Source organism: Podarcis gaigeae (assembly GCF_964106915.1).
Source record: "Podarcis gaigeae genome assembly, chromosome: 6".
Taxonomy (NCBI): domain Eukaryota; kingdom Metazoa; phylum Chordata; class Lepidosauria; order Squamata; family Lacertidae; genus Podarcis; species Podarcis gaigeae.
This window is the reverse complement of record NC_139682.1, coordinates 5,209,286-5,235,489: the sequence shown is the minus strand read 5'-3', so window position 1 is coordinate 5,235,489 and position 26,204 is coordinate 5,209,286. Positions and strand designations below refer to the sequence as shown.

The 26,204-nt window shown below is 46.1% G+C and overlaps 2 protein-coding genes across 2 annotated transcripts in view; both read left to right on the top strand.

The window, feature by feature from the left end:
• Window positions 1–26,204, top strand: part of LOC310847139 (immunoglobulin kappa light chain-like) — a 450,671-nt gene that overhangs the window by 3,485 nt on the left and 420,982 nt on the right. The gene's annotated exons all lie outside the window — the stretch shown is intronic.
• Window positions 1,980–26,204, top strand: PDYN (prodynorphin). Its single transcript, XM_083744709.1, has 3 exons — window positions 1,980–2,238; window positions 21,044–21,188; window positions 23,368–26,204. Exons 1-3 carry the CDS (start codon window positions 2,213–2,215, stop codon window positions 24,037–24,039), a joined length of 843 nt encoding a protein of 280 aa, XP_083600835.1. The 5' UTR covers window positions 1,980–2,212; the 3' UTR covers window positions 24,040–26,204.

Genomic DNA, 26,204 nt, shown 5'->3' with positions numbered 1-26,204 from the left:
TGAGTAGCAGAACACAGGGTTTCCATGCAAAAGCTCCCTGATTGTTGTTGTTGTTTAGTCATTTAGCCGTGTCCGACTCTTGGTAATCCCATGGACCAGAGCATGCCAGGCACTCCTGTCTTCCACTGCCTCCCGCAGTTTGGTCAAACTCATGCTGGTAGCTTCGAGAACACTGTCCAACCATCTCGTCCTCTGTCGTCCCCTTCTCCTTGTTCCCTCCATCTTTCCCAGCATCAGGGTCTTTTCCAGGGAGTCTTCTCTTCTCATGAGGTGGCCAAAGTATTGGAGCCTCAGCTTCAGGATCTGTCCTTCCAGTGAGCACTCAGGGCTGATTTCCTTCAGAATGGATCGGTTTGATCTTCTTGCAGTCCATGGGACTCTCCAGAGTCTCCTCCAGCACCATAATTCAAAAGCATCCATTCTTCGGCGATCAGCCTTCTTTATGGTCCAGCTCTCACTTCCACACATCACTACTGGGGAAACCATAGCTTTTACTATATGGACCTTTGTTGGCAAGGTGATGTCTGTGCTTTTTAAGATGCTGCTTGATACTAGCACCCATTAAAAGGGTCAGTGGGAGGGAAGAGAGTGGGATGGACCCTCTGCCTTAGATCCTGGGAAATGCTTTAGGCTAGAGAAGACAAGGCTGAGTTCAATGCAGCAATTCCTTGAGTCTCCATGTGTTTACCTTATCCCAGATATGCCCGCTCGACTCCTTTGATCTGCGGTACTGTCGCTGCTACAGGTGTCAAATAAAACCCATTCCCCCTTTGTAAGAAATCGATCTTTGGAACTCCCTGCCTATCGACATCATACAGGTGCCTTCGCTGTACTGTTTTTGATGCCTACGTGAAACTTTTTTTATTCATGAAAGCCTAGCCAGGGACCTGTAAAAGTTATATGTGCTGTGTTTTTTTTAAAGCTCCTGTTAATGTTAAATCAACTTTAATTTTGTTATACTGCCTGCTTTTACTTATCATTTCAACGCTTTATTTTATATTATTGTAAACCACTTAGAGGGTGTGCTTTTTAAAACTTACAATCAAATGGTATATCAATTTGTTAAATAATAAAAAAACAAATAATTATAGAATAGCCCAAGGCCCATCTAGTCCAGTTTCCTTTTAGAAGACTTTTAGAAGACATCTGAAGGCAGCCCTCTTTAGGGAAGCTTTTAATGTTTAAGAGACTACTGTATTTTAATACTTTGTTGGAAGCCACCCAGAGTGGCTGGGGAAACCCAGCCAGATGGGCGAAGTATTCTTATTATTAAAATAAATAAATAAATAAATAAATAAATAAATAAATAATAATAATAATAATAATAATAATAATAATAATAATAATAATAAATTCCTGATCTCACAGAGGCCAAGTGGATGTCTATGGGATGCCTGCAAACAGGACCAGAGGGCAACAGGAAGGCTCTCCCAAACTCCCCCTTAAGTCCCCAAAGCAGGTTTGCTGTGGTTTCCCAAATGTCTGTGGACATGCATTCCTTTTCCTTCACATTCGGGGACATTTCTCAGTGACCTGGGTTTGCCAGGATTGTGTCCTTTTAGCCGGGAGGGGAGCCTGTCTTGCGACCCTGGCAGGGATTTCTGCCTGCTGCTGCACAGTCCCTTTTTTTGCCATTTTGGGGGTATCGATTTCAAACTCCGTAGTGGTCGCCTAAGAAATGTAACGTGTGAAGGGGCCCTTATTGTGATGGACACCCTATGCACTGAGAAGGAATTGCTTCTGAGATCTAGGGGTTTTGTTTTGGAGAATGAAGTGTGCGCCTCGCCAGCTCTTTTCCGCTGCCCCCGGACTCCTGCAGAAAGTCTCTCTAGCCAGGATCTGCTGGCGCCCTTCCTTTTTCCCCTATGGAGGTGTCGAAGAGCCAGATGATGCTTCTCATTATTCAGAGCTTCCGTCTTCCCCTATTGGCTCGGGAGAGCTTGAGCTGCGCTGGGGCTGTGTGGCAGGAGGAGGCGGCGTGTCAATAAAAAGAGGGGCAAGGGGAGGAACCCGTTGCAAAGGGGGGAAGAAAGAACCCGAGCTGCGAAGCAAAGGAGGGGTCGCAGCACCTTCACCGCCGCTCCATCGGCCGCCCCCCAAGGATGAACTAAAGCGCAAAGAAGGCTGCGCGCACACCTGCAAGAGGAACCTGCAACTTTCGCGTCCTGCCCAGAAAACCCACCTGAGGCCAACTCTCTGAAGAAGCGTCTCCATGAACTTTGGGAGTTCTTTGCGCAGGTAACACCTTCACTTTTTCCTCTTTCTGTGTGTCATTCGCCTCCTTTTCCACGCCGGCTGTTGTGCAATCCTTTGTCCTCCTCAAAACCCTTCTTTCTTTCTCCACCCATTGATTTATGCCTTTTCATACCCGTTTCATACCTCAATTTCGCCACTGGCAAACAGGGAACGCTCTTTCGTCTGGCGGCGTTTGCCCGCTTTGCGTTCAGCAGGGCTCCGATTCGGCACACCCACACACTTAGTTGAGAGTAAGTCCCACTGAAACTCAGCGGGGCTTGCTTCTGAGTAGGTGCGTGTGAGACTGCACGGCGAGAAGAATCAACTGCGAAAAGCAGAAGCAATTAAATGATATATATATAGAGAGATGAGTCTCTATTCTCCACTCACCCCCATTCCTTAGCAATGAATTTCTGAACTGTGCCTGTTTATTATATCTATTCCACTTCGAAGCACGCATCAGTTTCAACTTAGGGGGAGCCAGCAAAGAAAATCTTGCCAGTGCGTTGAGATCAGTCTTGTTGCCATGCATTCCTAACTTTCAGCCGAAAGGAAAGGAGATAAAATTATTTGGGGGTTTTTTTGTTAAAGAATGTGCATTTTTTTATATACCACAAAAGTTCCTTTCGGGTTCGCTTGTTTGCTACAAGTGATTTCTTTGAACTGTGGGCACATTTGATGGGGGTTTCCTCTATTGCTGGAGAAAATCTGTGTGCATTTCTTGTGATTTTTGCCAGGAGTAATAAATAGTGGGCATAATCCAGACAGAATTAAGAACTCGAATCAGTTTGATTTCGGGCACACGCCTGCTGAAGTCAAGGGGACTTTTAACAGCACAGTTCTGCTCAGAAGTAAGTCCCATAAAATTCAGTGGGGCTTACTCCTTGGTAACTGGGGTTTGATTGGCAGCCTAAAGCACTTATGACTGCAGTCCTGTGCGCACTTAACTATCATAGAATCATAAAACTGTAAAGTTGGGAGGGACCCCAAGGTCATCTAGTCCAACCCCCTGCAATGCAGAAATCTCAACTAGATCATACATGACAGATGACCATCCAACCTCTGCTTAAAAACCTCCAAGGAAGGAGAGTCCATCATCTTTCGAGGGAGCCTCTTCCACGGAGGAAGAGCTCTTTCTGTCAGACAGTTCTTCCTGATGTTTAGTCGGAATCTCCCTTCTTGTAACTCGAAGCCATTGTTTTGGTCCTAGCCTCTGGGGGTAAGCTCCATTGAACTAAATGGGGTTTACTTCTGAGGAGACACATCCAAGACCGCAGCTTACCTCTCCCTTTTCTCTAGCTCTACTATTGTTTCCCAGTCCACTGAATTTGACAGAGCAGCCTCAAGGCTGATTGTCTAGAAGCCGTTTAAAAGGGTGAGAACAAAGGATGTTTTAGTTACAGGTGTTGGTCTGCCGTAGTCGAAACAAAATAAAAAAAAATTCCTTCCTGTAGCACCTTAGAGACCAACTAAGTTTGTTATTGGTACGAGCTTTCGTGTGCATGCACACTTCTTCGGATACACCGAAAGAGAAGCTACCAGACCTTTATATATAGTGAGAGGGTGGGGCGGGGTATAACTCAGGAGGGGGGTGGGAATGGGTGATGCTTTGTGCACCAACATTGCACTGGGAAGTTCTCTTCCACAATTCCTATTGGAATGAACAGGGATTTTGCCCTCCGTGTGGTCCAGCCTTTGCCAACCTGGTGCTCTCCAGATGTTTGGGACTACGATGCCACTCAACTGGCACCAGGGTGTGGAAGACTGGGGATCAGAGGCACACCTTGGCTCCCTTGCCCTCTTGGCAAGCAGTTGTATCAGCGCTGCCTTGGCAACCTGCATTGGCACCTCCACCACCCCTTGCTGCTTTGACAATCTCCAGCTCTCCCCATCTTCCTTCCTTTGCGCTGCCCTCTAGGCCTGAACCTTTGGTGGGGGCCAAGCTAGCCAACCCCTTGGTACACCTGGGGATTCATGAGAAAGAGGGATGGGGTAGAAACAAAAGGGGAGATAAAAGGGTGTGTGTGTGTTTCTGTTATATATTTTCTTGGGGTGTGCTCCTTGAACCATTTTGGGACACCTTCAAAACAACTCATGGCAGATTCTTCAAACGTAGCAACAGGCAGGCAATGATAAGAGGTGGATCGTATCTATGCATAGCTGTCAACTTTTCCCTTTTCTTGCGAGGAATCCTATTCGGAATAAGGGAATTTCCCTTAAAAAAAGGGAAACGTTGACAGCTTTGATTCATATCGTGCTCCCATTTGCCACACAAAGGCAAACCAAACCGGGTTAATTCCAAGAGGGTGAGAATGTAATCTGCTTTCTTCACTTATCTGCAAATCTTTGCTGCTCATTCACAACACTGTTTCTGTAATAAGAGCCATCTGGGGCCAGAATCCATTGGGAGGGGGACTTTGGTAATCTTTGGTAGTATGGCACCCTGAGCGAGCCCAAAATCTGGCGCCCCCAAATTGATCTTTGCAATGATGGAGCGTCTCAGTTTTGCAACCCCTTGGCTCGGCGCCCTCTGCGAGGGAGCTGTCTGCACCGCCCTAAATCCAGTGCTGATTGGGACATTCTCCTGCACAAGGTGAACCTCCTGGAGACTACTGTCCTCCTCCCTGTGAATCAGAGGGCTTAAAAAAATCCCTAGGGAGCAAAGCTATCTGTCCCCCGCATCCTCACCTCCCACCTCTAGAAAGGGTATTCGTAGAAGGTCCATTTCTCATTTCTCATTTTCGTCACTAGTTACTGTATATATTCAGTACTGTATCCCTAGCTACACATACAAAGAGAAATTATCACCAAATGAACCATCAGCAATGGAGATTCCGACTTCAGAAAACTGTCTTTGCCCTGGCAGACCACTTGTGATCTTTACTTAAATTTCATCTGTCCAAAGTAGGTGGTGTGTGTGTGTGTGTGTGTGTGTGTGTGTGTGTGTGTGTATATATACGAAAGCATATATATATATATATATATATATATATTCCAAATGGACAGAACAATTCATGGAGGCTAAGTCTCCCATTAGCTAAGTTATCTAAGTGGAACCCCCATGTCCAAAAAGCAGTGTACCCCTGCCCAAGGGACACAACAGTGGTGGGAGACCCCCCCCCCCGCAGTGTGTGACTGGCGTAGATTAGCCTTTGGTCAAATCCAGTTGGGCTCTTTCCATGTTTGCTGTGAGTCGTGCTGTGTATTTCCATAAAGTCTCTTGAAAACCAGGGCTCCGCGGTCACACCCTTTCCCTAGTACCCAAAACAATAATTTTCTCTGCACCATCAAATCCATTTTTTTTACACCACAGTCACAAAAAGCCAAGGCAAATAAAACAATATAGCATAACCAGTGGGCAATAAAGATCACGTCTAGAAAGCCAGACATGGAAACCCTAATAAATCGGGGCAGTTTCTTCCCCCTCCCATTTTAGGCTGCTGAAATACTATGCGGAATTGTAGAATTGGAAGGGACCCCGACGGTCATCTAGTCCAAGGGTCAGCAAACTTTTTCAGCAGGGTGGCCAGTCCACTGTCCCTCAGACCTAGTGGAGGGCCGGACTATATTTTGAAAAAAATATATATGAATGAATTCCTATGCCCCACAAAAATAACCCAGAGGTGCATTTTAAATAAAAGCACACATTCTACTCATGTAAAAACACCAGGCAGGCCCCACAAATACAGTGGTACCTCGGGTTACATATGCTTCAGGTTACATACGCTTCAGGTTACAGACTCCGCTAACCTAGAAATAGTGCTTCAGGTTAAGAACTTTGTTTCAGGATGAGAACAGAAATCGTGCTCTGGCAGTGCGGCGACAGCAGGAGGCCCCATTAGCTAAAGTGGTGCTTCAGGTTAAGAACAGTTTCAGTTTAAGTACGGACCTCCGGGATGAATTAAGTACTTAACCTGAGGTACCACTGTAACCCAGAGATGCATTTTAAATAAAAGCACACATTCTACTCATGTAAAAACACGCTGCTTCCCAGACCGTCTGTGGGCCAGATTTAGAAGACGATTGGGCTGGATCCGGCCCCAGGGCCTTAGTTTGCCTACCCGTGATCTAGTCCAACCCCCTGCAATGCAGGAATCTCAACTAGATCATACAAGACAAATGACCATCCAACCTCTGTTTAGAAAAGTCTGCCACTTCCAAGGTGGTCCATTCCAACATGGATGCTGAGTCAATAAGCAGGCTTTCGCCATCTCAGTGCCTTCCAGATGTTTTGGACTTCATCTTCTGTCACCTCCACTTGCCAGACTGTATTTACAGGGAGGTGTGTAAGCCCCTACAGTCCAAAGACAATTGCAGAGCTTTTCCCATTTCCTTCCTCCTTGCAGAGAAATATTTGAGGTCAATTTGGGAGAGCCAAATGGCTTCAGGATTGTTCTTCTGTACTATTTCATATACGTGGTTTATATGCTTATGTATGTGTTTGCCTTGTACATTTATGAACATTTATTATATATATTATATATATATAAGACCTTAGAAATCCTATAACACAACCAAAACATCCTATAACACAACCAAAACATCTGTATATGCCAGGTTGATGAAGCCTGGCATATACAATTGTCGGAATATGGAAGACTCTGCAATGTTTTTATTGCCTCTCATTACCACTTTGCTTTAGTTGTTTTTTTTCCTGGACAGAGTTCTCAAATGTTTTCAATAAAAGCAGGGGAGTTATTACTCCATTTTCACCGGGGGGGGGGGGGGGAGAATTCTCAAGCATTTCCCCAAAGCAGCATTTCCATTGCGAACAAATTGCATTTCCTGCCCCCACCCCCAGATTCAATATGTTATTTTTACCTGAGAAAAGTGCTCTTCCGACCATTTTAAAAAGCAATAATAATAAAAAAGCGGTAAACACCAGTGAACTTTATGAAATCTCTTATGGCGATGCCTTCAACCTTTCCCTGCAATGTGGTCTTTTTTCCTTTTAAAAAAAGAGTGTTTATTTTATGCTGTGTTGTGGGTGCTCTCTCCAGCGCTGCAGATACATTAATCCACACACAAACACACTTGTCCATTTTCCTTTCCCAGCTTGGCACTAGAGGTAACATCGACTAAGCTCAGCCATGGGGCATCATCCATTTTGGGGTTTTCTCAAACCCAAGCTGCGTTTGCAAAAATTAAAATGTGGGGGGCAAGTTTAGCAGTTCAGCATCTGCCAATATTCATGCAGCAAAATTGTGGGCGCACCTGTTGAGACACCACCTTTACACAGCCGTGTAAAAGCCCAGTGTAAAATTAGGGCTTTCTCAAATGTTAGGGCTTTTTTTTTGTTTTGAGTGTGCTTATCCTGAGCTGCTTCTGTTTTCATTTATTTTAAAAAAGCAGTTGTGAGCAGGGCCAGATTTAGGTACGATGAGGCCCTCAGCTACTGAAGGTAATGGGGCCCTTTATATGTCCAGCTGTCCTTTGTCAACAACAAATTGTCGCTGTTTTCTGTGTTGAATATATGCCATGTGGTAATTTATGGACCTAATAGGTATCTAAAGCCATTTGCACATAACAAACAGGAGCCTACACAACACAAAACGCTGTTGTGTATGTAGGTTTTATTTTATTTGTTTTTTATCTTATGTTTTGGAAATGTACATCCCGGTTTTTTTTCCTTTAATTTTTTTGCCCCCCCCCCCCAAGAGAGTCGGGCCCTAAGCTATAGTTTATTTTATAGCTTATATGTAAAACTGGCACTGGTTGTGAGGGGTTCAGAACTGGATCAGGAGCGCACTGTGTAGAACTTAACCTTTCCCCTTCTGCACCTCTTTCCAGCCCAAATCCTGCCCCAAGACATGTCTTATACTAGGGGTCAGCAGACTTTGTGGGGGCCCGGACTATATCTTGAAAAAAAATTGAAGGAATTCCTATGCCCCACAAATAACCCAGAGATGTATTTTAAATAAAAGCACACATTCTACTCATGTAAAAACATGCTGATTCCCGGACCGTCCGTGGGCTGGATTGAGAAGGCAATTGGGCCGGATCCGGCCCCTGGGCCTTAGTTTGCCTACCCATGTCTTCTACTGACTCAGACCATTGGTTCATCTGCTCAGAATCGTCTACTAAGGGCTCCTCTAAATCAGTATCCCCCAAGCTTTTCCCGACCGCGGCCCCCTTCCAACCTTGTTTCCTTCCTGTGGCCCCCCCCCCCGAGCGTAGCCAAGGGGGGCAACTGCCCTTCCCATAAGTAAAAATAAATACAAATGAATATAAATCTGAGGTTTTGCCCCCTAACAAAAATCCTGGCTACGCCCATGCCCCCCTCCACCCTAGCATTAGAAAGATGGCTGTTTAAATGTTTTGTTTGTAAATTGAACATGTTTTATTTATATATTTTTTATAATTTATACAAAATACAATTACATAAAGTGATAGGAGCATAATGAACTATTGTTGAAGCAGAAAAACATAGACTCATAGGAAACTCAGCTAAAACATCCAATACCAGAGGGGTAGACTATGTCTAGTCTTCAGTGAGCATTCATTCTCTCTTCTCTCTCCCCCACCCCACTAATCTTATTAAATGTTTTCAACATAAAATGGAGTAAAAACCAAAGTGGTCTAAAGAGAAATAACAAAAAACAAGACAGAAAAAGAAAGAAAAAGAGTTGAGAAGAAAAGAGAGAGAAAAAGAACTGAAATAAAATAAAATAAGAATAACATATACCATATTTTTCCGTGTATAAGACGCCCCATGTATAAGACACCCCCATTCTGTCTTGCCCCCTATTCTTGGGGACTCCAGTTTAAGAAAATGGGGGAAAAGATATTTGTGTATAAGACAAGCCCCAATTTTGAACATTATTTTAGAGTAAAAAAAAACATAGGCTTATACACGGAAAAGTACGCTAATTTTGTGTTTTATTATTAATAATATATGTATAGCCTCCTATCACCGCTATATCTTAATCTTCAATCCACATACAGAGATGGGAATCTCCCCCCAGCTTTCACTGGGGAGCTTCCCCCTCCCTCAGTCTCACCCTCTGAGGAAGACCCTTCTGGCCGGTCTCTCACACGGGTCCCTTCCTTTTCTATCCAACACCACTGAGCATTCGTTCTGATTTCTTTGCAGGAACAATGGCAATGAGCGTGCATCCTAATTTGCTTTCATTGTGCTTATACGTATTCCAGTTAAGGATTCCTTCACCCCACAATTTGCAGTGTGGTTCCCCTTCACCTCCCTAATTATAATAAATAATAATGATTTTTTATTTATACCCCGCCCTTCCCAGTTCAGAAAAGCAGGCTCAGGGTGGCTAACAACAAATTTAAAACACTTAATTGATGCAACAAAAAGCAGCATAAAATGTGAATAACAATAAATTCAGAATTCAAAAATCAATTTAGGGGGGAAATCCATCCAAAAAACATTGGATGATCACCAGGGCTAGCTGGCTAAATTAGTCCTATTTGGGCCAGCGAGGAGACCAGGGGAGAATTAGCTGTGGGATCCCAGAGTGGGTAATCTTCATAAAACGGGGAGAGGGAGGGAAGGAAGGGGAATAAAAGATCAGGGATGAAGGGATTTGTTGTCTAGCAACATCTGGCAGGCCACAGGTTCTCCATCTCTGATGCAGGATGACCAGGTGCAAAGGAGGTCGGAATTTCAAATGCAGTGCAAAACATTCAAGTTCTACACCTGCAACTTTTCTCACCTTACACTTGACAACCTACAGCTGCTTATTTGCCAGTCCCCTCTTTTGTTGTTTAGTCGTGTTTGTCTCTTCGTGACCCCCTGGACCAGAGCATGCCAGGCACTCCTGTCTTCCACTGCCTCCCGCGGTTTGGTCAAACTCATGCTGGTAGCTTCGAGAACACTGCCCAACCATCTTGTCCTCTGTCCTCCCCTTCTCCTTGTGCCCTCCATCCTTCCCAACATCAGGGTCTTTTCCAGGGAGTCTTCTCTTCTCATGAGGTGGCCAAAGTATTGGAGCCTCAGCTTCAGGATCTGTCCTTCTAGTGAGCACTCAGGGCTGATTTCCTTCAGAATGGAGAGGTTTGATCTTCTTGCAGTCCATGGGACTCTCAAGAGTCTCCTCCAGCACCATAATTGAAAAGTATCCATTCTTCGGCGATCAGCCTTCTTTATGGTCCAGCTCTCACTTCCATACATCACTACTGGGAAAACCATAGCTTTAACGATACAGAGCGATTTGGTCTTCATCTGGTTAGCTGTCTGAATGTAAAATGGAAAGGAGAGATTGTGATCCAGAAGTGCCAACATTTTGTGGAAGGGATTCGGGTGCATAACAGAACTTCGGATGGTGAATGAAAAAGCTCTGTCTCCCTAGCGTAAAATCCACTTAAACAAACATCTTGTTTTATTTGTGGCTTGGAAAGTGACAAGGAAATGCAAGGAGTGTGGAATGAATGAGCCATTTATGGGAAGACGTATAAACCGCCCCACCATCAAAGCAGGATGAATGCTCATTCCTATATAATCATTCCTGAAACAAATAGGAACAGATGCTCAGTAAACGTTGTACATCATATAAACGCTGCGTAAGCTTTGTAAAAGCAAATCTGGGTGAATAAACTGCGACCCCAAAGAGTCTCATTCCTGGGCATTCACAGCCATTTCACACCCCATAAGCATATATGTGAAATTAAAATTTCGTTTTGCCCTGGTGTTCATCACTTCACATTTATTTACCTTGAATTGCACTTGCCATTTTATTGCCCATTCACTCAATTGAGAGGTCTTTTTGGAGTGCTTTGCAAACGCTTCCAGGTTTAAGGACCTAGAACTATTAAGCATCATAAGCAAACTTGGCGACCCCTCTGCTCTCCCTTAATGCAATATTATTTATAAACAAGTTAAAAAGCACAGTCCAAATATTGATCCTTGTGGGTGGGGTGACGCTACATCCCTCCATCAGAAGAATTGTCGATTTATTCCTACAGTAGTGAATTTCTGGACTGTGAATGCCCAGGAATGAGACCGTATAAGCTAAACAAGCTGTAGCTTAGGGCCCCAAGCTCTTACCCCCCCCCAATATTTCACTATTAATATACTTCTTCTTCATTGTATTTCAGTTCAACAATTACTTTGATAAAATACATATTTTGTTACGTGCAAATGGCTTTAGATACCTACTAGGTCCATAAATTACCACATATAGCATATAGGTAAAGGTAAAGGGACCCCTGACCATTGGTGGGTCCAGTCGCGGACGACTCTGGGGTTGCGGCGCTCATCTCACTTTATTGGCCGAGGGAGCTGGCGTACAGCTTCCGGGTCATGTGGCTAGCATGACTAAGCCGCTTCTGGCGAACCAGAGCAGCGCACAAAAACGCCGCTTACCTTCCCGCTGGAGTGGTACCTATTTATCTACTTGCACTTTGACGTGCTTTCGAAGTGCTAGGTTGGCAGGAGCAGGGACTGAGCAACGGGAGCTCACCCCGTTGCGGGGATTCGAACCACCGACCTTCTGATCGGCAAGCCCTAGGCTCTGTGGTTTAACCCACAGCACCACCCCGTCCCTCCATACAGCATATATTCAACACAAAAAACAGCGACCATTTGTTGTTGACAAAGGGCAGCTGGACATATAAAGGGCCCCATTGCCTTCAGTAGCTTAGGGCCTCATCAAACCTAAATCCAGCCCTGCTCCTGCTCCATGCTTCCTGATATGCAACCAATTCCTGATCCATAGGAACACCTGTTGTTGATATTGTTGGCATCCGTCTGTCTTGAGAGACAACAGAGTGCGCCTCCAGGGGTGAAGTCGAACTGTTGTGTTAGCAGCACCGAAATGAACTCTCTGGGGCACAAGCCTGGGCAGTGTGGATGGAGGTCCTGAGCTGCCCAGACAACAAGACCCCACTTTCGGCCCGACTAGTGTGGTCCAAAGGAAAGAGGAGCAATGCGTTTGGCACCAATTTGGCTGCAGGAGTTGCCAGAAAGAGGCATTCAAGGAGCCAACCAACCCATTTTAGGGACTCCACTCCAGATTTCTGCAGGATTTGTCTGTTCTGCTCCTGAAAATGTTCAGCAAGGGAGTAGGTATGGATTTTAATTTGGGGTTTACACCCTAAGCCTTTCTCATGAATGGGTATAGCCAGTGGCGTAGCATGGGGGGTGCAGGGGGGGCCGGCTGCACCGGGCACAACATCTGGGGGTTAGGGTTAGGGGGTGCAAATCCACGGGTTAGGGGGCGCAAATTACTTGCCTTGCCCCGGGTGCTGACAACCCACGCTACACCACTGGGTATAGCCACAAGGCAGTGGAGGTCTAGGACCAGAGTTTTCCTTCTCCTAGTTGGGCTCCCTTTCCAGATTGATGAGCCCATCTGCCTCTCACTTCCCTCTGCAGCCTTCTTGACTGTTGGACCCATGATTGCTCTCATCCACTCAATCTGCCAGAGCCTGTCTTCACATGTAGGGGAAACCCCTAACTCACCAAGGGTCTGAGACTTGTCGACTATCCTCAGCTGGTTTAGCCAGCCAGTCACATATTGACATCTTTTGGGAGCCACAGGTGGAAGCAGAGTGCAGGATGGGGACCGGTAGTGGCGCCCTCCCTGTGGAACACCCTCCCACCAGAATTCAAAGAGAACAACAACTGCCAGACTTTTAGAAGACACCTGAAGGCAGCCCTGTTTAGGGAAGCTTTTAATGTTTAATAGGTTACTGTATTTTAGTGTTTTGTTGGAAGCCGCCCAGAGTGGCTGGGGAAGCCCAGCCAGATGGGTGGGGTATAAATAAATTATTATTATTATTATTATTATTATTATTATTATTATTATTATTATTAATATTAATATCATCATCATCATCATTATTAACTACCCCTAACACCCCATACACCTGTATAACACTATGCATGTTATGAAGGAAGTGGATAGAGAATTTTCTCTCTCCCTTGTTCATAACACTAGAACTCGTGGACGTCCTATGAAACTGAATGTTGCAGGATTTAGGACAGAAAAAGGAAGTTCTTCTGCCCCCAATGCATTGTTAAACTGTGGAACTCCCTCCCACTGGAGGCAGTGATGGCCACCAACTCAGATGGCTTTAAAAGAGGATTAGACAACTTCATGGAGGACAAAGCTATTAATGGCTGCTAACTAGGGTGGGTGCATGGTGTTCTGCATTCACAAGAGGCAGTTATGAGTCTGAATACTGGTTGCTGCAAATGGCAAGAGAATGCTGTTGCTCTTGGGTCCTCCTTGGGAGCTTCTTGTAGGCATCTAGCAGGTTGTTGCAAAAACAGGATGCTGGATTTACATGGGCAAACCAGTAAATTTTATTAGCTGACTGGGTTCTAGTATTATGGGAGAGAGAAACATAATAAGCCATGCATAATTATATCTTCTAACCAACGTCTCAATGTACCTGGGAGTCAGACCAACATGATGGGACTTACTTCTGAGTAAGTGTGCTTAGAATTGCATTGTCAGTCTCTCTCCCCCCCCCCCGCCCCTTTTGGAAAACAACTAAAAAGCCCCCAATGCTTTGAGTCGCATCAGGGAAAAAGGTGGGGTATAAACAACAAACAAACAAACAAACACACACACACAGACACACACACACACACACAATAATACAGTCATACCTTGGTTTTCAAACGCCTTGGGAGTCAAATGTTTTGGCTCTCGAATGATCGAAAACCGGAAGTGATTGTTCCAGTTTTTGAATGTTCTTTGGAACCCGAACATCTGATGTGACTTCCAACAGGTTCTGATTGCAGCCAATCAGAAGCCACACCTTGGTTTCTGAATGTTTTGGAAGTTGAATGGACTTCTGGAATGGATTCCATTTGACTTCCGAGGTACCACTGTAATGCTTTAACCCATTTTGGCACCTTCCAGATTCTGTGGACTACACTTCCCATCAGGCTCAGAAAACATGCCTAATTGCCAACGATGATGGGATTTGTAGTCTATAATATCCGAAAAGCACCACGTTGGCTATATTTGCAATAATAATGATGATGATGATGATGATGATGATGATGATGATGATGAAATAATTGTCAGGAGTTCAGCCTACACTCGAGTAGGACCCTGGCAGAGACACATGCCCGACTGGCATGTTCCCTCCCTCCTGATCGTTCGTTCGGGAGCTTCATAAGCTTTCTTCAGTCCGAACAGCACAGCGACCGATGCCAACCGACACCGGCACACTTAGGGATCCGCAGAGTTTGCGCAACTTGCGCGTGACAGACCTCAGCGACTGAGCATTTTGGCTAATCTACTTTATTTACATATAAACACACGCAGAGCACTGCGCCATGGCTCTCTCTCTCTTTAGCATCAGACAGCAAAGAGAGAAAGAATAAGGACAATAGTCCCCCTTCACAGAACACAGTAACACAAACATCCTATCTCCATCACTTCCCACTCTGTGGAATGAAAACATACACCGTCATGTGATAGACAACAATCCCATGACTGCAACCATGGAGCAGGAATTCTAACAATAATAATATGCTTCCCATCTGAGTAAGCTTTAGCCTTTTATAGAGCGTGCTTCAACCGTCCTCTTTATGCCCAGTCCAAGCGAGAGGTGGTAGAACAGCCTCCCTTTGAGGTTTGCAGACACCTGGACATATCTGAATGAGGTTTCCACTAACAGCAGCAGCACTGACTCTGCAGAGCTGTCCGGCACATCACGGCACGGCTGAGGGACCTGTTGTTGGACTCCCAACTCCCACCACCCTCAGCCAGACTCATAGAATCACAGAATCATAGCACTGTAAGAGTTGGAAGATACCCCGAGGGTCATCTAGCCCAACCCCCTGCAATGCAGGAATCTCAAATAAAGCATCTGTTAGGGGATGATGGGAGTTGTAGTCCAGCAACATCAGGAGGGGCACAGATTCCCCGTCCCTGCACTAAGACAATGCTGGGGTTATCAGGAGTGGAACAAATGTTATCATTTGCAGCGAGGTGAGAAAAATCCCTGAATTCACAGCACGCACAAACACCCGCCCCGATTTTGCTTGCATGCAAGTTTGCAGTTGCGTGCAAAAGTCCCTTTCGTTCTGTCTGTCGGCGTGTGATTTGAAATATATATATATATATAAATAAAAAACAAGCCTGTCTTCTCTAAGCGCATTTTATCTTTAATTGCACCATTGTCTCTATCGTTATTTGTGCATCCAAACTGGCCCTTGGCACACCGTTCAAGAGCTGCCTCTGCGCTCCGCAACCCGGCAGCAGCAAAATGAGAAATTTAATTCTTTCCCCTCCTGCTTTAATAAGAGCGTTTAAATCATCCTGAGAGAAATCGATAGGAGCAAGCTGATTCAGAGGAATGGCGGGGATGATATAAGAACCTATTCAAGCCACACATCCCTCACTGCTGTCTGTCTGTTTGTGGACTGGCAAGTGAGCGGAGCATTCTGCACCAAAAACGACCGGTGGGAAATTTGTTTAGTTATGCAATGCATCTGCCCCCACCAAACCTTAGCCAAAAAGGCTGCCAGAGCAGTTGATGAAACATCTGTGGTAACCTAGTCTCTCCTTCCTTGCCCGCACCCCAGCAGAGTCTGTTCCACTGTCAAACAGCTCTTATTGTCAGAGGAGCCTCGTAGCTACGGGACCGCCTCTCCTGATATGCCCCACGGAGGACCTTAAGGTCCACAAATGGCAACACCTTGGAGGTCCCAAGTCCCAAGGTAGTTAGATTGGTCTCAACTAGGGCCAGGGCCTTTTCAGTACTGGCCCCGACTTGGTGGAACGCTCTGTCCCAAGAGACCAGGGCCCTGCGGGACTTGACATCTTTCCGCAGGGCCTGCAAGACAGAGCTGTTCCGCCTGGCCTTTGGTTTGGACCCTTATGTTGCCCCCCCCCTTATGTTTTTTAAATTACTTTTTAAAGGCTGCATTTCAAATTGCATTTTAACCTGTATTTTAAATTGATTCCCCCCCCCCATTATGTTTTTACTGTAATTTTACTGGTGTTAGCCGCCCTGAGCCTGGCTCTGGCCGGGGAGCGCGGGGTATAAATAATAATAATAATAATAATAATAATAATAATAATAATAATAATAATAATAATTCAGTTCTTCCTGATGCTTAGTCTGAATCTCCTTTATTGTAACTTGAATCTATTGATTCGGGTTCTAGCCTCTGGAGCAGGAGGAAACAAGCTTGTTCCATCTTCCTTGTGATAGCCTTTGAGATATTCGAAGAGGAACAGACTCCCTCAGAAAGTGGCAAACTCTTCTCCATTGCAAGTTTTTTCAGCAAAGGTTGGAAGATTCTTTAGCTGTGATTCCTGCATTGCAGAGGGTTGGACTAGATGACCCTTGGTGTCTCTTCCAACGCTACAGTTTTGCCCCTTGAGCAGTCTCTGGGCTTCATGAACCAATGCCCTCTCTGTTTTTTTAACCTTAGTTTTTAATGAATAATAATAATAATAATAATAATAATAATAATAATAATAATAAATTTTTATTTATACCCCGCCCTTCCCGGTTCAAAAACCAGGCTCAGGGTGGCTAACAACAAATTTAAAACACTTAATTATAAAAGCAGCATAAAGTACAGTATAAAAACTTGAATAACAATAAAATTCAAAAATCAATTTAGGGGAAATAAGCAGGGCTAGTTGGCTGAATTGGTCCTACTTGGGCCAGCGAGGAGGCCAGGGGAGGATTAGCTGTGGGGTCTCAGAGCGGGTGATCTTCATAAAAGGGGAGGGGGAGGGAAGAGAAGGGAAATAAAAGATCAGGCTGAATTCAAATTAAAGGCCAGGCGGAATAGCTCTGTCTTGCAGGCAGAAGGAGGTTAAATCCTGAAGGGCCCTGGTCTCATGGGACAGAGCATTCCACCAGGTCGGAGCCATCACTGAGAAGGCCCTGGCCCTGGTGGAGGATAGTCTGACTTCCTTAGGGCCCGGGACCTCTAAACTATGGTTGTTCATGGACCTTAAGGTCTTCTGCAGGGCAGACCAGCATCATGCAATACAAGCGTCACTCAAATCCAGCCAAAGCTTTTAGTTGTTTACAGTGTTCTCTTAAACAAATTGTAAAAAATTTCCATTCCTTATTCAAGTTTCTGTCTTCCTGGTTTCTGATTTTCCAGGTCAATTTTGCCATTTCGGTATAGTCCATCATCCTCATCAGTCGTTCATCTCTGGTCGGGACATTATCTTCTTTCCATCTCTGGGCCAGTAGCATCCGTGCTGCTGTTGTCGCGTACATAAATAATTGTTTCTGCTCCTTTGGTATCTCTGCGTCTAAGATTCCCAGTAAAAAAGGATTCTGGTTTTTAAACAAATGTTATTTTAAACATTTTTTTTTTCAACTCATCATTTCCCAGAACACTTTGGTTATCTTGCACGTCCACCACATGTGGCCATACGTGCCTTCCTTCTATACATCTTTGCTAGCTTTGTTGTTGTTGTTTAGTCGTTCAGTCGTGTTTGACTCTCCGTGACCCAATGGACCAGAGCACTCCAGGCACTCCTGTCTTCCACTGCCTCCCGCAGTTTGGTCAGGCTCATGTTTGTAGCTTCGAGAACACTGTCCAACCATCTCGTCCTCTGTCGTCCCCTTCTCCTTGTGCCCTCCATCTTTCCCAACATCAGGGTCTTTTCCAGGGAGTCTTCTCTTCTCATGAGGTGGCCAAAGTATTGGAGCCTCAGCTTCAGGATCTGTCCTTCCAGTGAGCACTCAGGGCTGATTTCCTTCAGAATGGATAGGTTTGATCTTCTTGCAGTCCATGGGACTCTCAAGAGTCTCTTCCAGCACCATAATTCAAAAGCATCAATTCTTCGGCGATCAGCCTTCTTTATGGTCCAGCTCTCACTTCCATACATCACTATATGAAATTGATGTGCCGGTGGTATTTAACACCTATAAAGCTTCATATAGTTCTCTTTCAACACACAGCATGCTGTGAATTTAAGTCCACCAATATCCTCTCTTTTGTAGAGGTGAAATTTTATTTTATTTTTCTTTAGCCTTGGAAAGAATGATCTCCTTTAACTCCCTTCCCCCCCTCAAGCTGCGCTTCGCTCCGCAGTCATTCTGGGAGGCTCTATTAATTAATGCTCTTAAGGCAATTTGCGATCAGCAGATGAAAGGTGCCAAAAGATCGCAAAGTATTGTAATCAGATAGTGAATCATGCCTCTGAGCCACCGGCAGCTCGGTGGAATTTATGTTCTGCTAACGTCGATAATTCGACATATGATAATGCATATCATTCAAATTACAGCTTAATTTAGCACAAATGAATATGGGAGGATTAGCATATTTCTCCATCAGCCCCAATTAAAGGACATTAAGGAGAAAGTCAGCTGGAGCAGAGAGGAGAGAGCAAGCCTAAAAGATCCCCAGGGATTCAGAACAGAGACCCCTCTGGGGCTTAGCAGCTGGGGAGAGACAAAGGAAGAGTGTTTGCCTGAAAATTGTTTGGTACTTTTGGGGGCTTTTTTCATTTCCAGCCGAAGCAAAATCCCACTGCCAAAGCTTGCAGCCCGGTGACAATATGGAAGTGGGATAGGGGAGATATTCCGATCCCATCATCCGCCTGCAAAGACCTGGGAGAAAAGGCGCATCTTGACCTGATCTTGAAAAGTATGCAAAGATGAGGCCAGATGCACCCTGGGACATTCCACCCCGCAATGGGGTGAGCTCCCATTGCTCGGACCCTGCTCCTGCCAACCTAGCAGTTCGAAAGCACGTCAAATTGCAAGTAGATAAATAGGTACCACTCTGGCGGGAAGGAAAACGGCGTTTCCGTGTGCTGCTCTGGTTCGCCAGAAGTGGCTTAGTCATGCTGGCCACATGACCTGGAAGCTCGGCCAGTAAAGCGAGATGAGCACCGCAACCCCAGATTCGTCCGCAACTGGACCTAATGGTCAGGGGTCCCTTTACCTTTACTTATAGGTTGGAATACACACATGCACACACAAAGTGTATTTTCAGTTGTAACTTGCTGGAATTCAGTTCCAGCTCCTCTCAGGTGGGTGCCATTGCTAAAACGAGGGAGATGTTCATGGTGAGTTCTGGCACCTCTTTTTCTAGAAAAATAGCACATATATCCTGTTAAGGCTGACTGAGATAACTGCCTCTCCTGGTTTTTGTACAGCCTGGTTGTTGATGGCAAATAGCTGCCTTCTTAATGGGCCATTAGGCTGCTCTTGCCTGAGGCTATGTTCGAAGGTGCCTTAAATCAAGAGGCCATTGCACAGGGAATGCCAGAGCAGCCTCCTGACTTGGGGAGGAAGGAGTAATGGAAAGGGCAGTTGCATGTGCCTTTGTTGCTTTGTGCAAAGAAATGGCGGCTGAGACTGCTTAAACCTCTCCCTTCTTGCCTTTATTTATTTATTTACTTCCTTCCATTCATGAGTCATTTCCCATTATGCATCTCAAAGTAATCTAACAACGAGAAACATCAGCAAGATATAATTTCATGTGTAAAAAGAATTGAAAGAAAGCCTTTTGCTTTTTGGTTTGAGGACCTCGGTGGAGTTTGTTGTGTATTGAGTCAAAGGATTTTATATCTGTATTATTATTGTCTGTATTTGCATTAGGGTAAAGTAACTGCCTTTTGGTTCCAGAGGGTACAGCTACTATTGGTTCATTTAAGCTGCTGTATTTGGATCCTCTGTCTTATTGGTTGCCTCCAAAAGGCAGGACTGTGATTGCCTGAGATTGTTCCCTCCAAAATGTATCCTTTCTAGCTAGTTCCCTGTCCCTATAAATGTAGCTCTCCCCTCCTCAAGTCTTCAGTCTTGTTTGCTTTAATAAAGAAGTGTTACTAGAGAACTGTCTCCAGCATATTATGTCAAGAGAGCTGAAATCACAAACCCCACGTCACAACAGAGTTTATTCAGACTCCAAATTCTTGACCTTTTGTAGTTTCTCTAGGGGTGCCAGGGATTTCCCCTGGGGATCCTCACCTTCTGCATGCAAGCTATGATTCCAACCTCCCCCCCCCCCAAGGGTATGGGGCTCTCAACAGTGCTGGTATTTCAGAGAAGGCCTCTCCTCCTCCCGGAAGGGAGCGGTTGTGAGCGGGAGCAGCTTCCCACAGGGGCAGGAAGGCGCGTACGGCTCCCTGCTCCTGACTGCTTCAGCTGCTGCGGCCAAGCCTTCCGGCCCACCAATAGGGTCGGCCGGGGGGCGGGGCTAGCCACATGTAAACAGCCGCGGCAGCGCTCAACTCCAGTCACTTCCTGCTTTCTTTGGATCTCCCTCCCTCTTAGGTCAGCTTCTTTTGTGTATTGACCTTGCTATGGACTTCAGTTGGTTGCCTTGGTTGCCCAAGGGGCCTGGTAGAACTTTTTTATCCAGTTGGCAAATTGGCACCAGCCTCTTGGCTTTTCCGCCTACCTCGTAGCAATTCGTCACAACTTTCTGGTATTGGCGGTTAGGCATTGGAATATGTGTGCTGTGTTGGAAGATTGGGTATGGGCCATCATCTACCCCTCCTCTTTTGGTTATGCCGTTAAAGGAATCCGGCAGTCGTGGATCCTGTCCGATGCCCTGCTGGTGGCTAGGGCCATGGCATGACCCCCAGTGACGTCATGGAGGAGCTTCCAGTTGTATTTGCATCAACAAGCTTCTCCCATTGGTTGTTAACCCAGAAATGACTCCCCACTGAGCGGGGTGGAGTCCGGTATTGCTGTTTCAGCCAATGCCTAAGCCAATACTACTCACATGCTGTAACCAATAAAGTTGTGGCCTAATTTTGCCCACTAACCTAAAATAATGTGTCTGTGTGTCTTATTATAATCCTATGCAGGTGGCGGGTCCTCGACTCACAAGTCACTCCTCCCCTGGAAAGTCATTCTGTCATTCACTCACCTCTCTTCCCAATTCCTCTAGGTGCCTGCTTTCAAGAATGGAGAGGCAGTTTCTGGCATTTGCCGTTTGCCTCAGTTTGGCTACCTCGATTTCGGCAGACTGTTCCGCTCAGTGCTCCGCATGCGCTCTTCACAGCCAGGATGTGGAGAAGCTGGTCAGCCCCTTGGTAAGTTGCAGCCCCGGTCAAGATGCTGTTTATGCAAGCAAAACATACATGCAAGCATAATTTTGTTGGTAACCTATCTTGGTCTCAGACCTGTGGGAATGTTCAGGGTGGCAGGAGAGGATATTTTATTTATTTATTAATATCCTTCCTAACTTGTGCTAGCAAGTTCCTTTACTTAGCAGAGTGCCTTCCCCTTTACACAGCAGAAAACTAGTTGCAAACTCATGTGAGTTTCTTAAACAATACGCAATTCAATCTGGCTTGTCTAGATTGAAATGTGTTCTGAAATTTTCCTGGTAAGACCCCTTGAATCTCTCCTAAAAGAATAAAGACACCACAGTCTTATTGATAAGCAAGAAAAAGAAAGTTTACTCACAATCAGGCAGAGCGCAGTGTGATCCCTGAAGGTAGGCTTAAGGCTTAAAGTTCCAAACATATTCTTCGAGTGTTAAAATTGAGATGTGGAAATATGAAAATAACGATGAGAGGCAGGATTGAGATTTGGAGTTATGCTTCAAGGTCCAGACTATGGGAAGTCCCAAAAATTAATAATTACAATTTGGAAGATAATTCGATCTTTTTTATTTTAGTTTTTTATTTTTATTGGATTATGATTTGATATGTTAATTAGATGTTTTTTATTGGAAAATTAATAAAAACAATTTAACAGAAAATAAAGTTTCAAACATATACATACAGGTTTACCCCATAAGAGAGATTTACCTAGTGACTGCAGGCTAGCAGTCCAGCAGTTCACAGGACGAAAGGAAGATGGAAAAGAAGGAGAGTGGCAGCATGCCTTGTCCTTTTGTTACTGGTCTGGAAAGGTCACGCCCACCCACTAGTCACATGAAAGAGAGGAAGGATGCTACAGGCCAGGAGGAACAGGAAGTTTCGACTGGATGGACCAAACATTCCCTTGCATGTCCACTCAGGGGCGCCGACTTATAAAAAATATTGGGGGGGCCCATACCGGGGTCCTGCCCCGGGAAGTTTTCTAAGAGCTGCTCCCGGCCCGTTGCTGCTGCTGCCGCCCGCCTCGTGGCCCCCTCGCCAGCTGAGGGAGGGAGAGGGACCGAGAAGGAGAGAGATGCGTGGTGGGCAAGGCAAGTGCCGGCCGCGCCTCGCCTCCCACCGCCCCTCGTGCCGGCCGCCCCCTCCCCTCCCTCCCCCCCCCGCGCGCGCTCGCTCGCTCGCCCTCCTCACCCCAGCTCTTGGCCGTTCGCCCCAGGAACTCGCTGCTGTTGGGGTTGTAGATGAACCTCCGCTACTCGGCCATAGACTGGCTGAAGGGCTTCTCCTCCTCCTTGGCCATAGCGAGAGAGAGAGAGAGGCTGGAAAGAGAGAGGGAGCTCGGCGGTTCGCGGGCGCCGGCGGTTTTTCCCCTGCCGAAACAACAGCGACTCATCAGAACCGCTAAGTAACTCTCCCTCAGGCGCCCGGCGGGAGAGCAGAAGAGAGGAAAAGGAAAGAGGGGCTGGGCCAGTCGCACGCACCGAGCAAAACTACTCACGCCGCCTCTTTTACTACCGTAATAATTATTTGTTTTAACTCATTACTGAATGTCTTTTAAAAGGTAACTATCGTCAAACAAGGAAAATAAAAAATACCAACATAATTTTGTGATTTTACAAAGCATAATATAACTAATAATTTTCTTAAATTATTGGGGGGGCAGAGCCCCCCCAAACAAATTTTTGAGGGGGCTCGGGCCCCCTCAGGCCCTATGGAGTCGGCGCCTATGTGTCCACTCTAGGAAAACAAGGAATGTTGTACTTGACTGCTCCCTGTGGATTACATTGCACGAGACCCACCTCTCCTGTGTCTATGGAGAGGATACCTACATTTAACATCAGCTGATCCATCCCCTGGCCAATCACCTTCCAACATCCCACTGTTCCACCATCCCTCATCCTACCACAGTCCTTCAAAGACAACTTTACTGCACCCATTGTTACTGGATGTGCAGAGCTCTCCTCGTACCTTATCTGGAGTTGTTTTTCGCTCTAACATTCAGCTGTTAGATTCCTCCTAAACTGGGTCTTACCAGTTTTACGGCCGAACCTCCCTTTTGCATACACAATGCTGGCACTCCCTGATGATGGGTTTTACAGAATTTCTATCTCTGGGCCACGGAGGGAATGTTGACCAGATTGCCCCTTTTGTTGGTGTCTTACAGATATGCTCCCTGGAGTGCCAAGGCTCCTTGCTATCCAGTGTTGAGTGGGAGAAGTGCCAGAGAACGCTGTCCTTCTTCGCCCCTTTCCTGATCGAGGGGGAGCCCGACAGACCATCCCAGGCGGATGAAGAGGAGGAGACCGAACAGGAAGGTGACCCCAGACCCAGGGAGGTGTACACTGGGCCGGCCAAACGTTATGGAGGCTTCATGAAGAAGTTGGACAAGAACAAGATATTTTCTCTCCTCCGCGAGAACGCCCTTGCCAAGGGGAGCGTGGCAAAGAAGTACGGTGGATTCTTCCGGAAGGTGGGGGAGAGGGCAGCTCCTGAGGTGGGTGCCGAGGAGGAAGACCCGGCGGCTCTGGAGACTGGAGACCTGGCCTACAATGGGGAAGAGTCGGATGCAGGGTTGCTCAAGGATGAGGTGAAACGCTACGGGGGTTTCCTCCGCAAGTACCCCAAGCGAGGTTCCGACACGGCGGCCGGCGAGGAGGGCAGGCAAGAGCTGGGGGACCTGCGCAAGCGCTACGGGGGCTTCATGCGCAGGATCCGACCCAAGCTGAAGTGGGACAATCAGAAGCGCTACGGAGGGTTCTTGAGGCGCCAGTTCAAGGTGACCACCAGGTCAGAGGAAGAGCCCAACGCCTACTCAGAGGAGGCCTATGACCTATAGAAGCCGCTTTGGGCAGAAACCCAAGGCGTCCTCCGGCCACGCCGCCCCCAAATATGGACTGTGTGGGTCACTCCAGCCGCTCACCCCAGTGCTCAGCCAAGTAGTGCAAGGGCCACCAGCAGGCCTGATAGAGAAGGAATGAATCGACATCATGGGGTACCTTAGCATGGATTTTGAGGTGGAGGGAAGCCAGGGTTTGGGGGTTCAGGGCCTGAGATGCAGCTTTCTGGTGCTGTCCTCAATCTCTAGAAAGAGGGGTGTATGTAGGGAGATACCGCCTGCTTCCAGCCTCTAAAGAGATTTGTTCTCATCTGTCATTAATATTTTGTTTCACTGTCTGCCAAAAAACGAATCTAGCCTGGCTAACAAATCTAATTAGCCGGTACAATAACAAAACCACATCAATGGAACGCACCAAAAGTGCAAACCTAAGCCTGTTTGCTTGGAAGTAAAATCCCTCTGAATTCCTAGCCAGCGTGCTTAGCAGCGCAGCCTGTAAACAAATTTAAACAGGGAAAACAGCAGCAATCAAAGCTCATTGAAGAGTAATAGCTTTGAAACACCTGCTGGTACAAAGCAATCACAGTCCAAACCTCGGCTGGATACAGCGGCCTTCCCCAACCTCGTGCCCTCCTGATGTTTCGGATGACAGCTCCCATCAGCCGCAACCTGTATAGCTGTGCAGTTTGAAACTGATGGGATTTGTAGTCCAAAAACAGCTGCAAAGCAACTGGTTGGTGAAAGGTCAAGTGGAAACAGCAAGACTTTTAAAAAACTTTAAATAGTGTCACATCCATCCTATAAAAAGCAGTATTCAGAATAGCGGTTTGCATGGCCCACTAAGGGAGATAATAACATAATAACGTTCACAATAGGAATCCTGGTATCACAGAGTTGGAAGGGAAGCTGAAGAGCATCTAGTCCAACCCCCTGCAATGCAGGAATATGCAGCTGTCCTATAACAGGGATCGAACCTGCAACTTTGCCATTATCAGCACCATGTTCTAACCAACTGAGCTATCAATTGCACATTTATTCAAAATCAAAACTGTTTAGTTAATTCAACAAGACGAATGAACTTGATCCAGTGATGACAGCTTTTCAAAGCCAACAGAGTGATAGATAACTCAGTCGGTAGAGCATAAGACTCTTAATTTCAGGGTGGTGGGTTTGAATCCTGCTTTGTGCGAAAATATTCCTGTATGGTCGAAGGTTGGACAACGTGAGCCCCCTGGTCCCTTCCAACTCTAGGATTTTACAATAGTCATTTGCACCTCCAGTGCCCAGCTGCCACCCCTTGCCTCTCAGTGCCCCCCACCAGATAATCCTAGTGCCCCTCAGGGGGTGATCTTGCCCACTTTGTGAACCTCTGGAGCAGACATTGGGTTTGCTCTTAGCGTGATAAAGTCTGGCTGCTGCCCTCTCTCGTTACACTGTGCATATATGATTTACTTTAAGTGTTCCCTTTGAAATGTCAAGTGTGAAATGTGACAAGAAGGTGTTTCAAAACACGCGCATAGTACAGGCACACACATTCCCAGGGTCGCAAGCCAGAGTCAGTTTGCTTTGTAATGTTTGAAATCACCCTCTTTGGACAGGCTTTGCAAGGAATCTGTCACGCAGGACCTTTAGGACTCGAGAGGATAGTGGAGCAAAAAACCCCAAACAAAACAAAAACAGAGAAAAGAGTGCGTGCCCCATGGGAGCCGATGTTTGTATCATGCCAGCTTCAAATTAAGTAAAAACTTTCGTGCCGCCTAGCTGAGCCAGATGTGGTGTGATAGATGCGTTTGCACCCTGGAAGTCTGCATTTTCTTTCTTCGGCTTGTGCAGTTTCCTAAGTGCTACCCCAAACACCCATTTCCCAGAGCCAATTAAAGCGTGTGGCTCACAGATCGCACAATAATTCCTCCGCCTTTCACATGATGTAGGGCAGGGGTCAGCAAACTTTTTTCAGCAGGGGGCCAGACCACTGTCCCTCAGACCTTGTGGGGGGCTGCACTATATTTTGAAAAATAAAATAAATGAAGGAATTCCTATGGCCCACAAATAACCCAGAGATGCATTTTAAATAAAAGCACACATTCTACTCGTGTCAAAACACCAGGCAGGCCCCACAAATAACCCAGAGATGCAGTTTAAATAAAAGCACGCATTCTACTCGT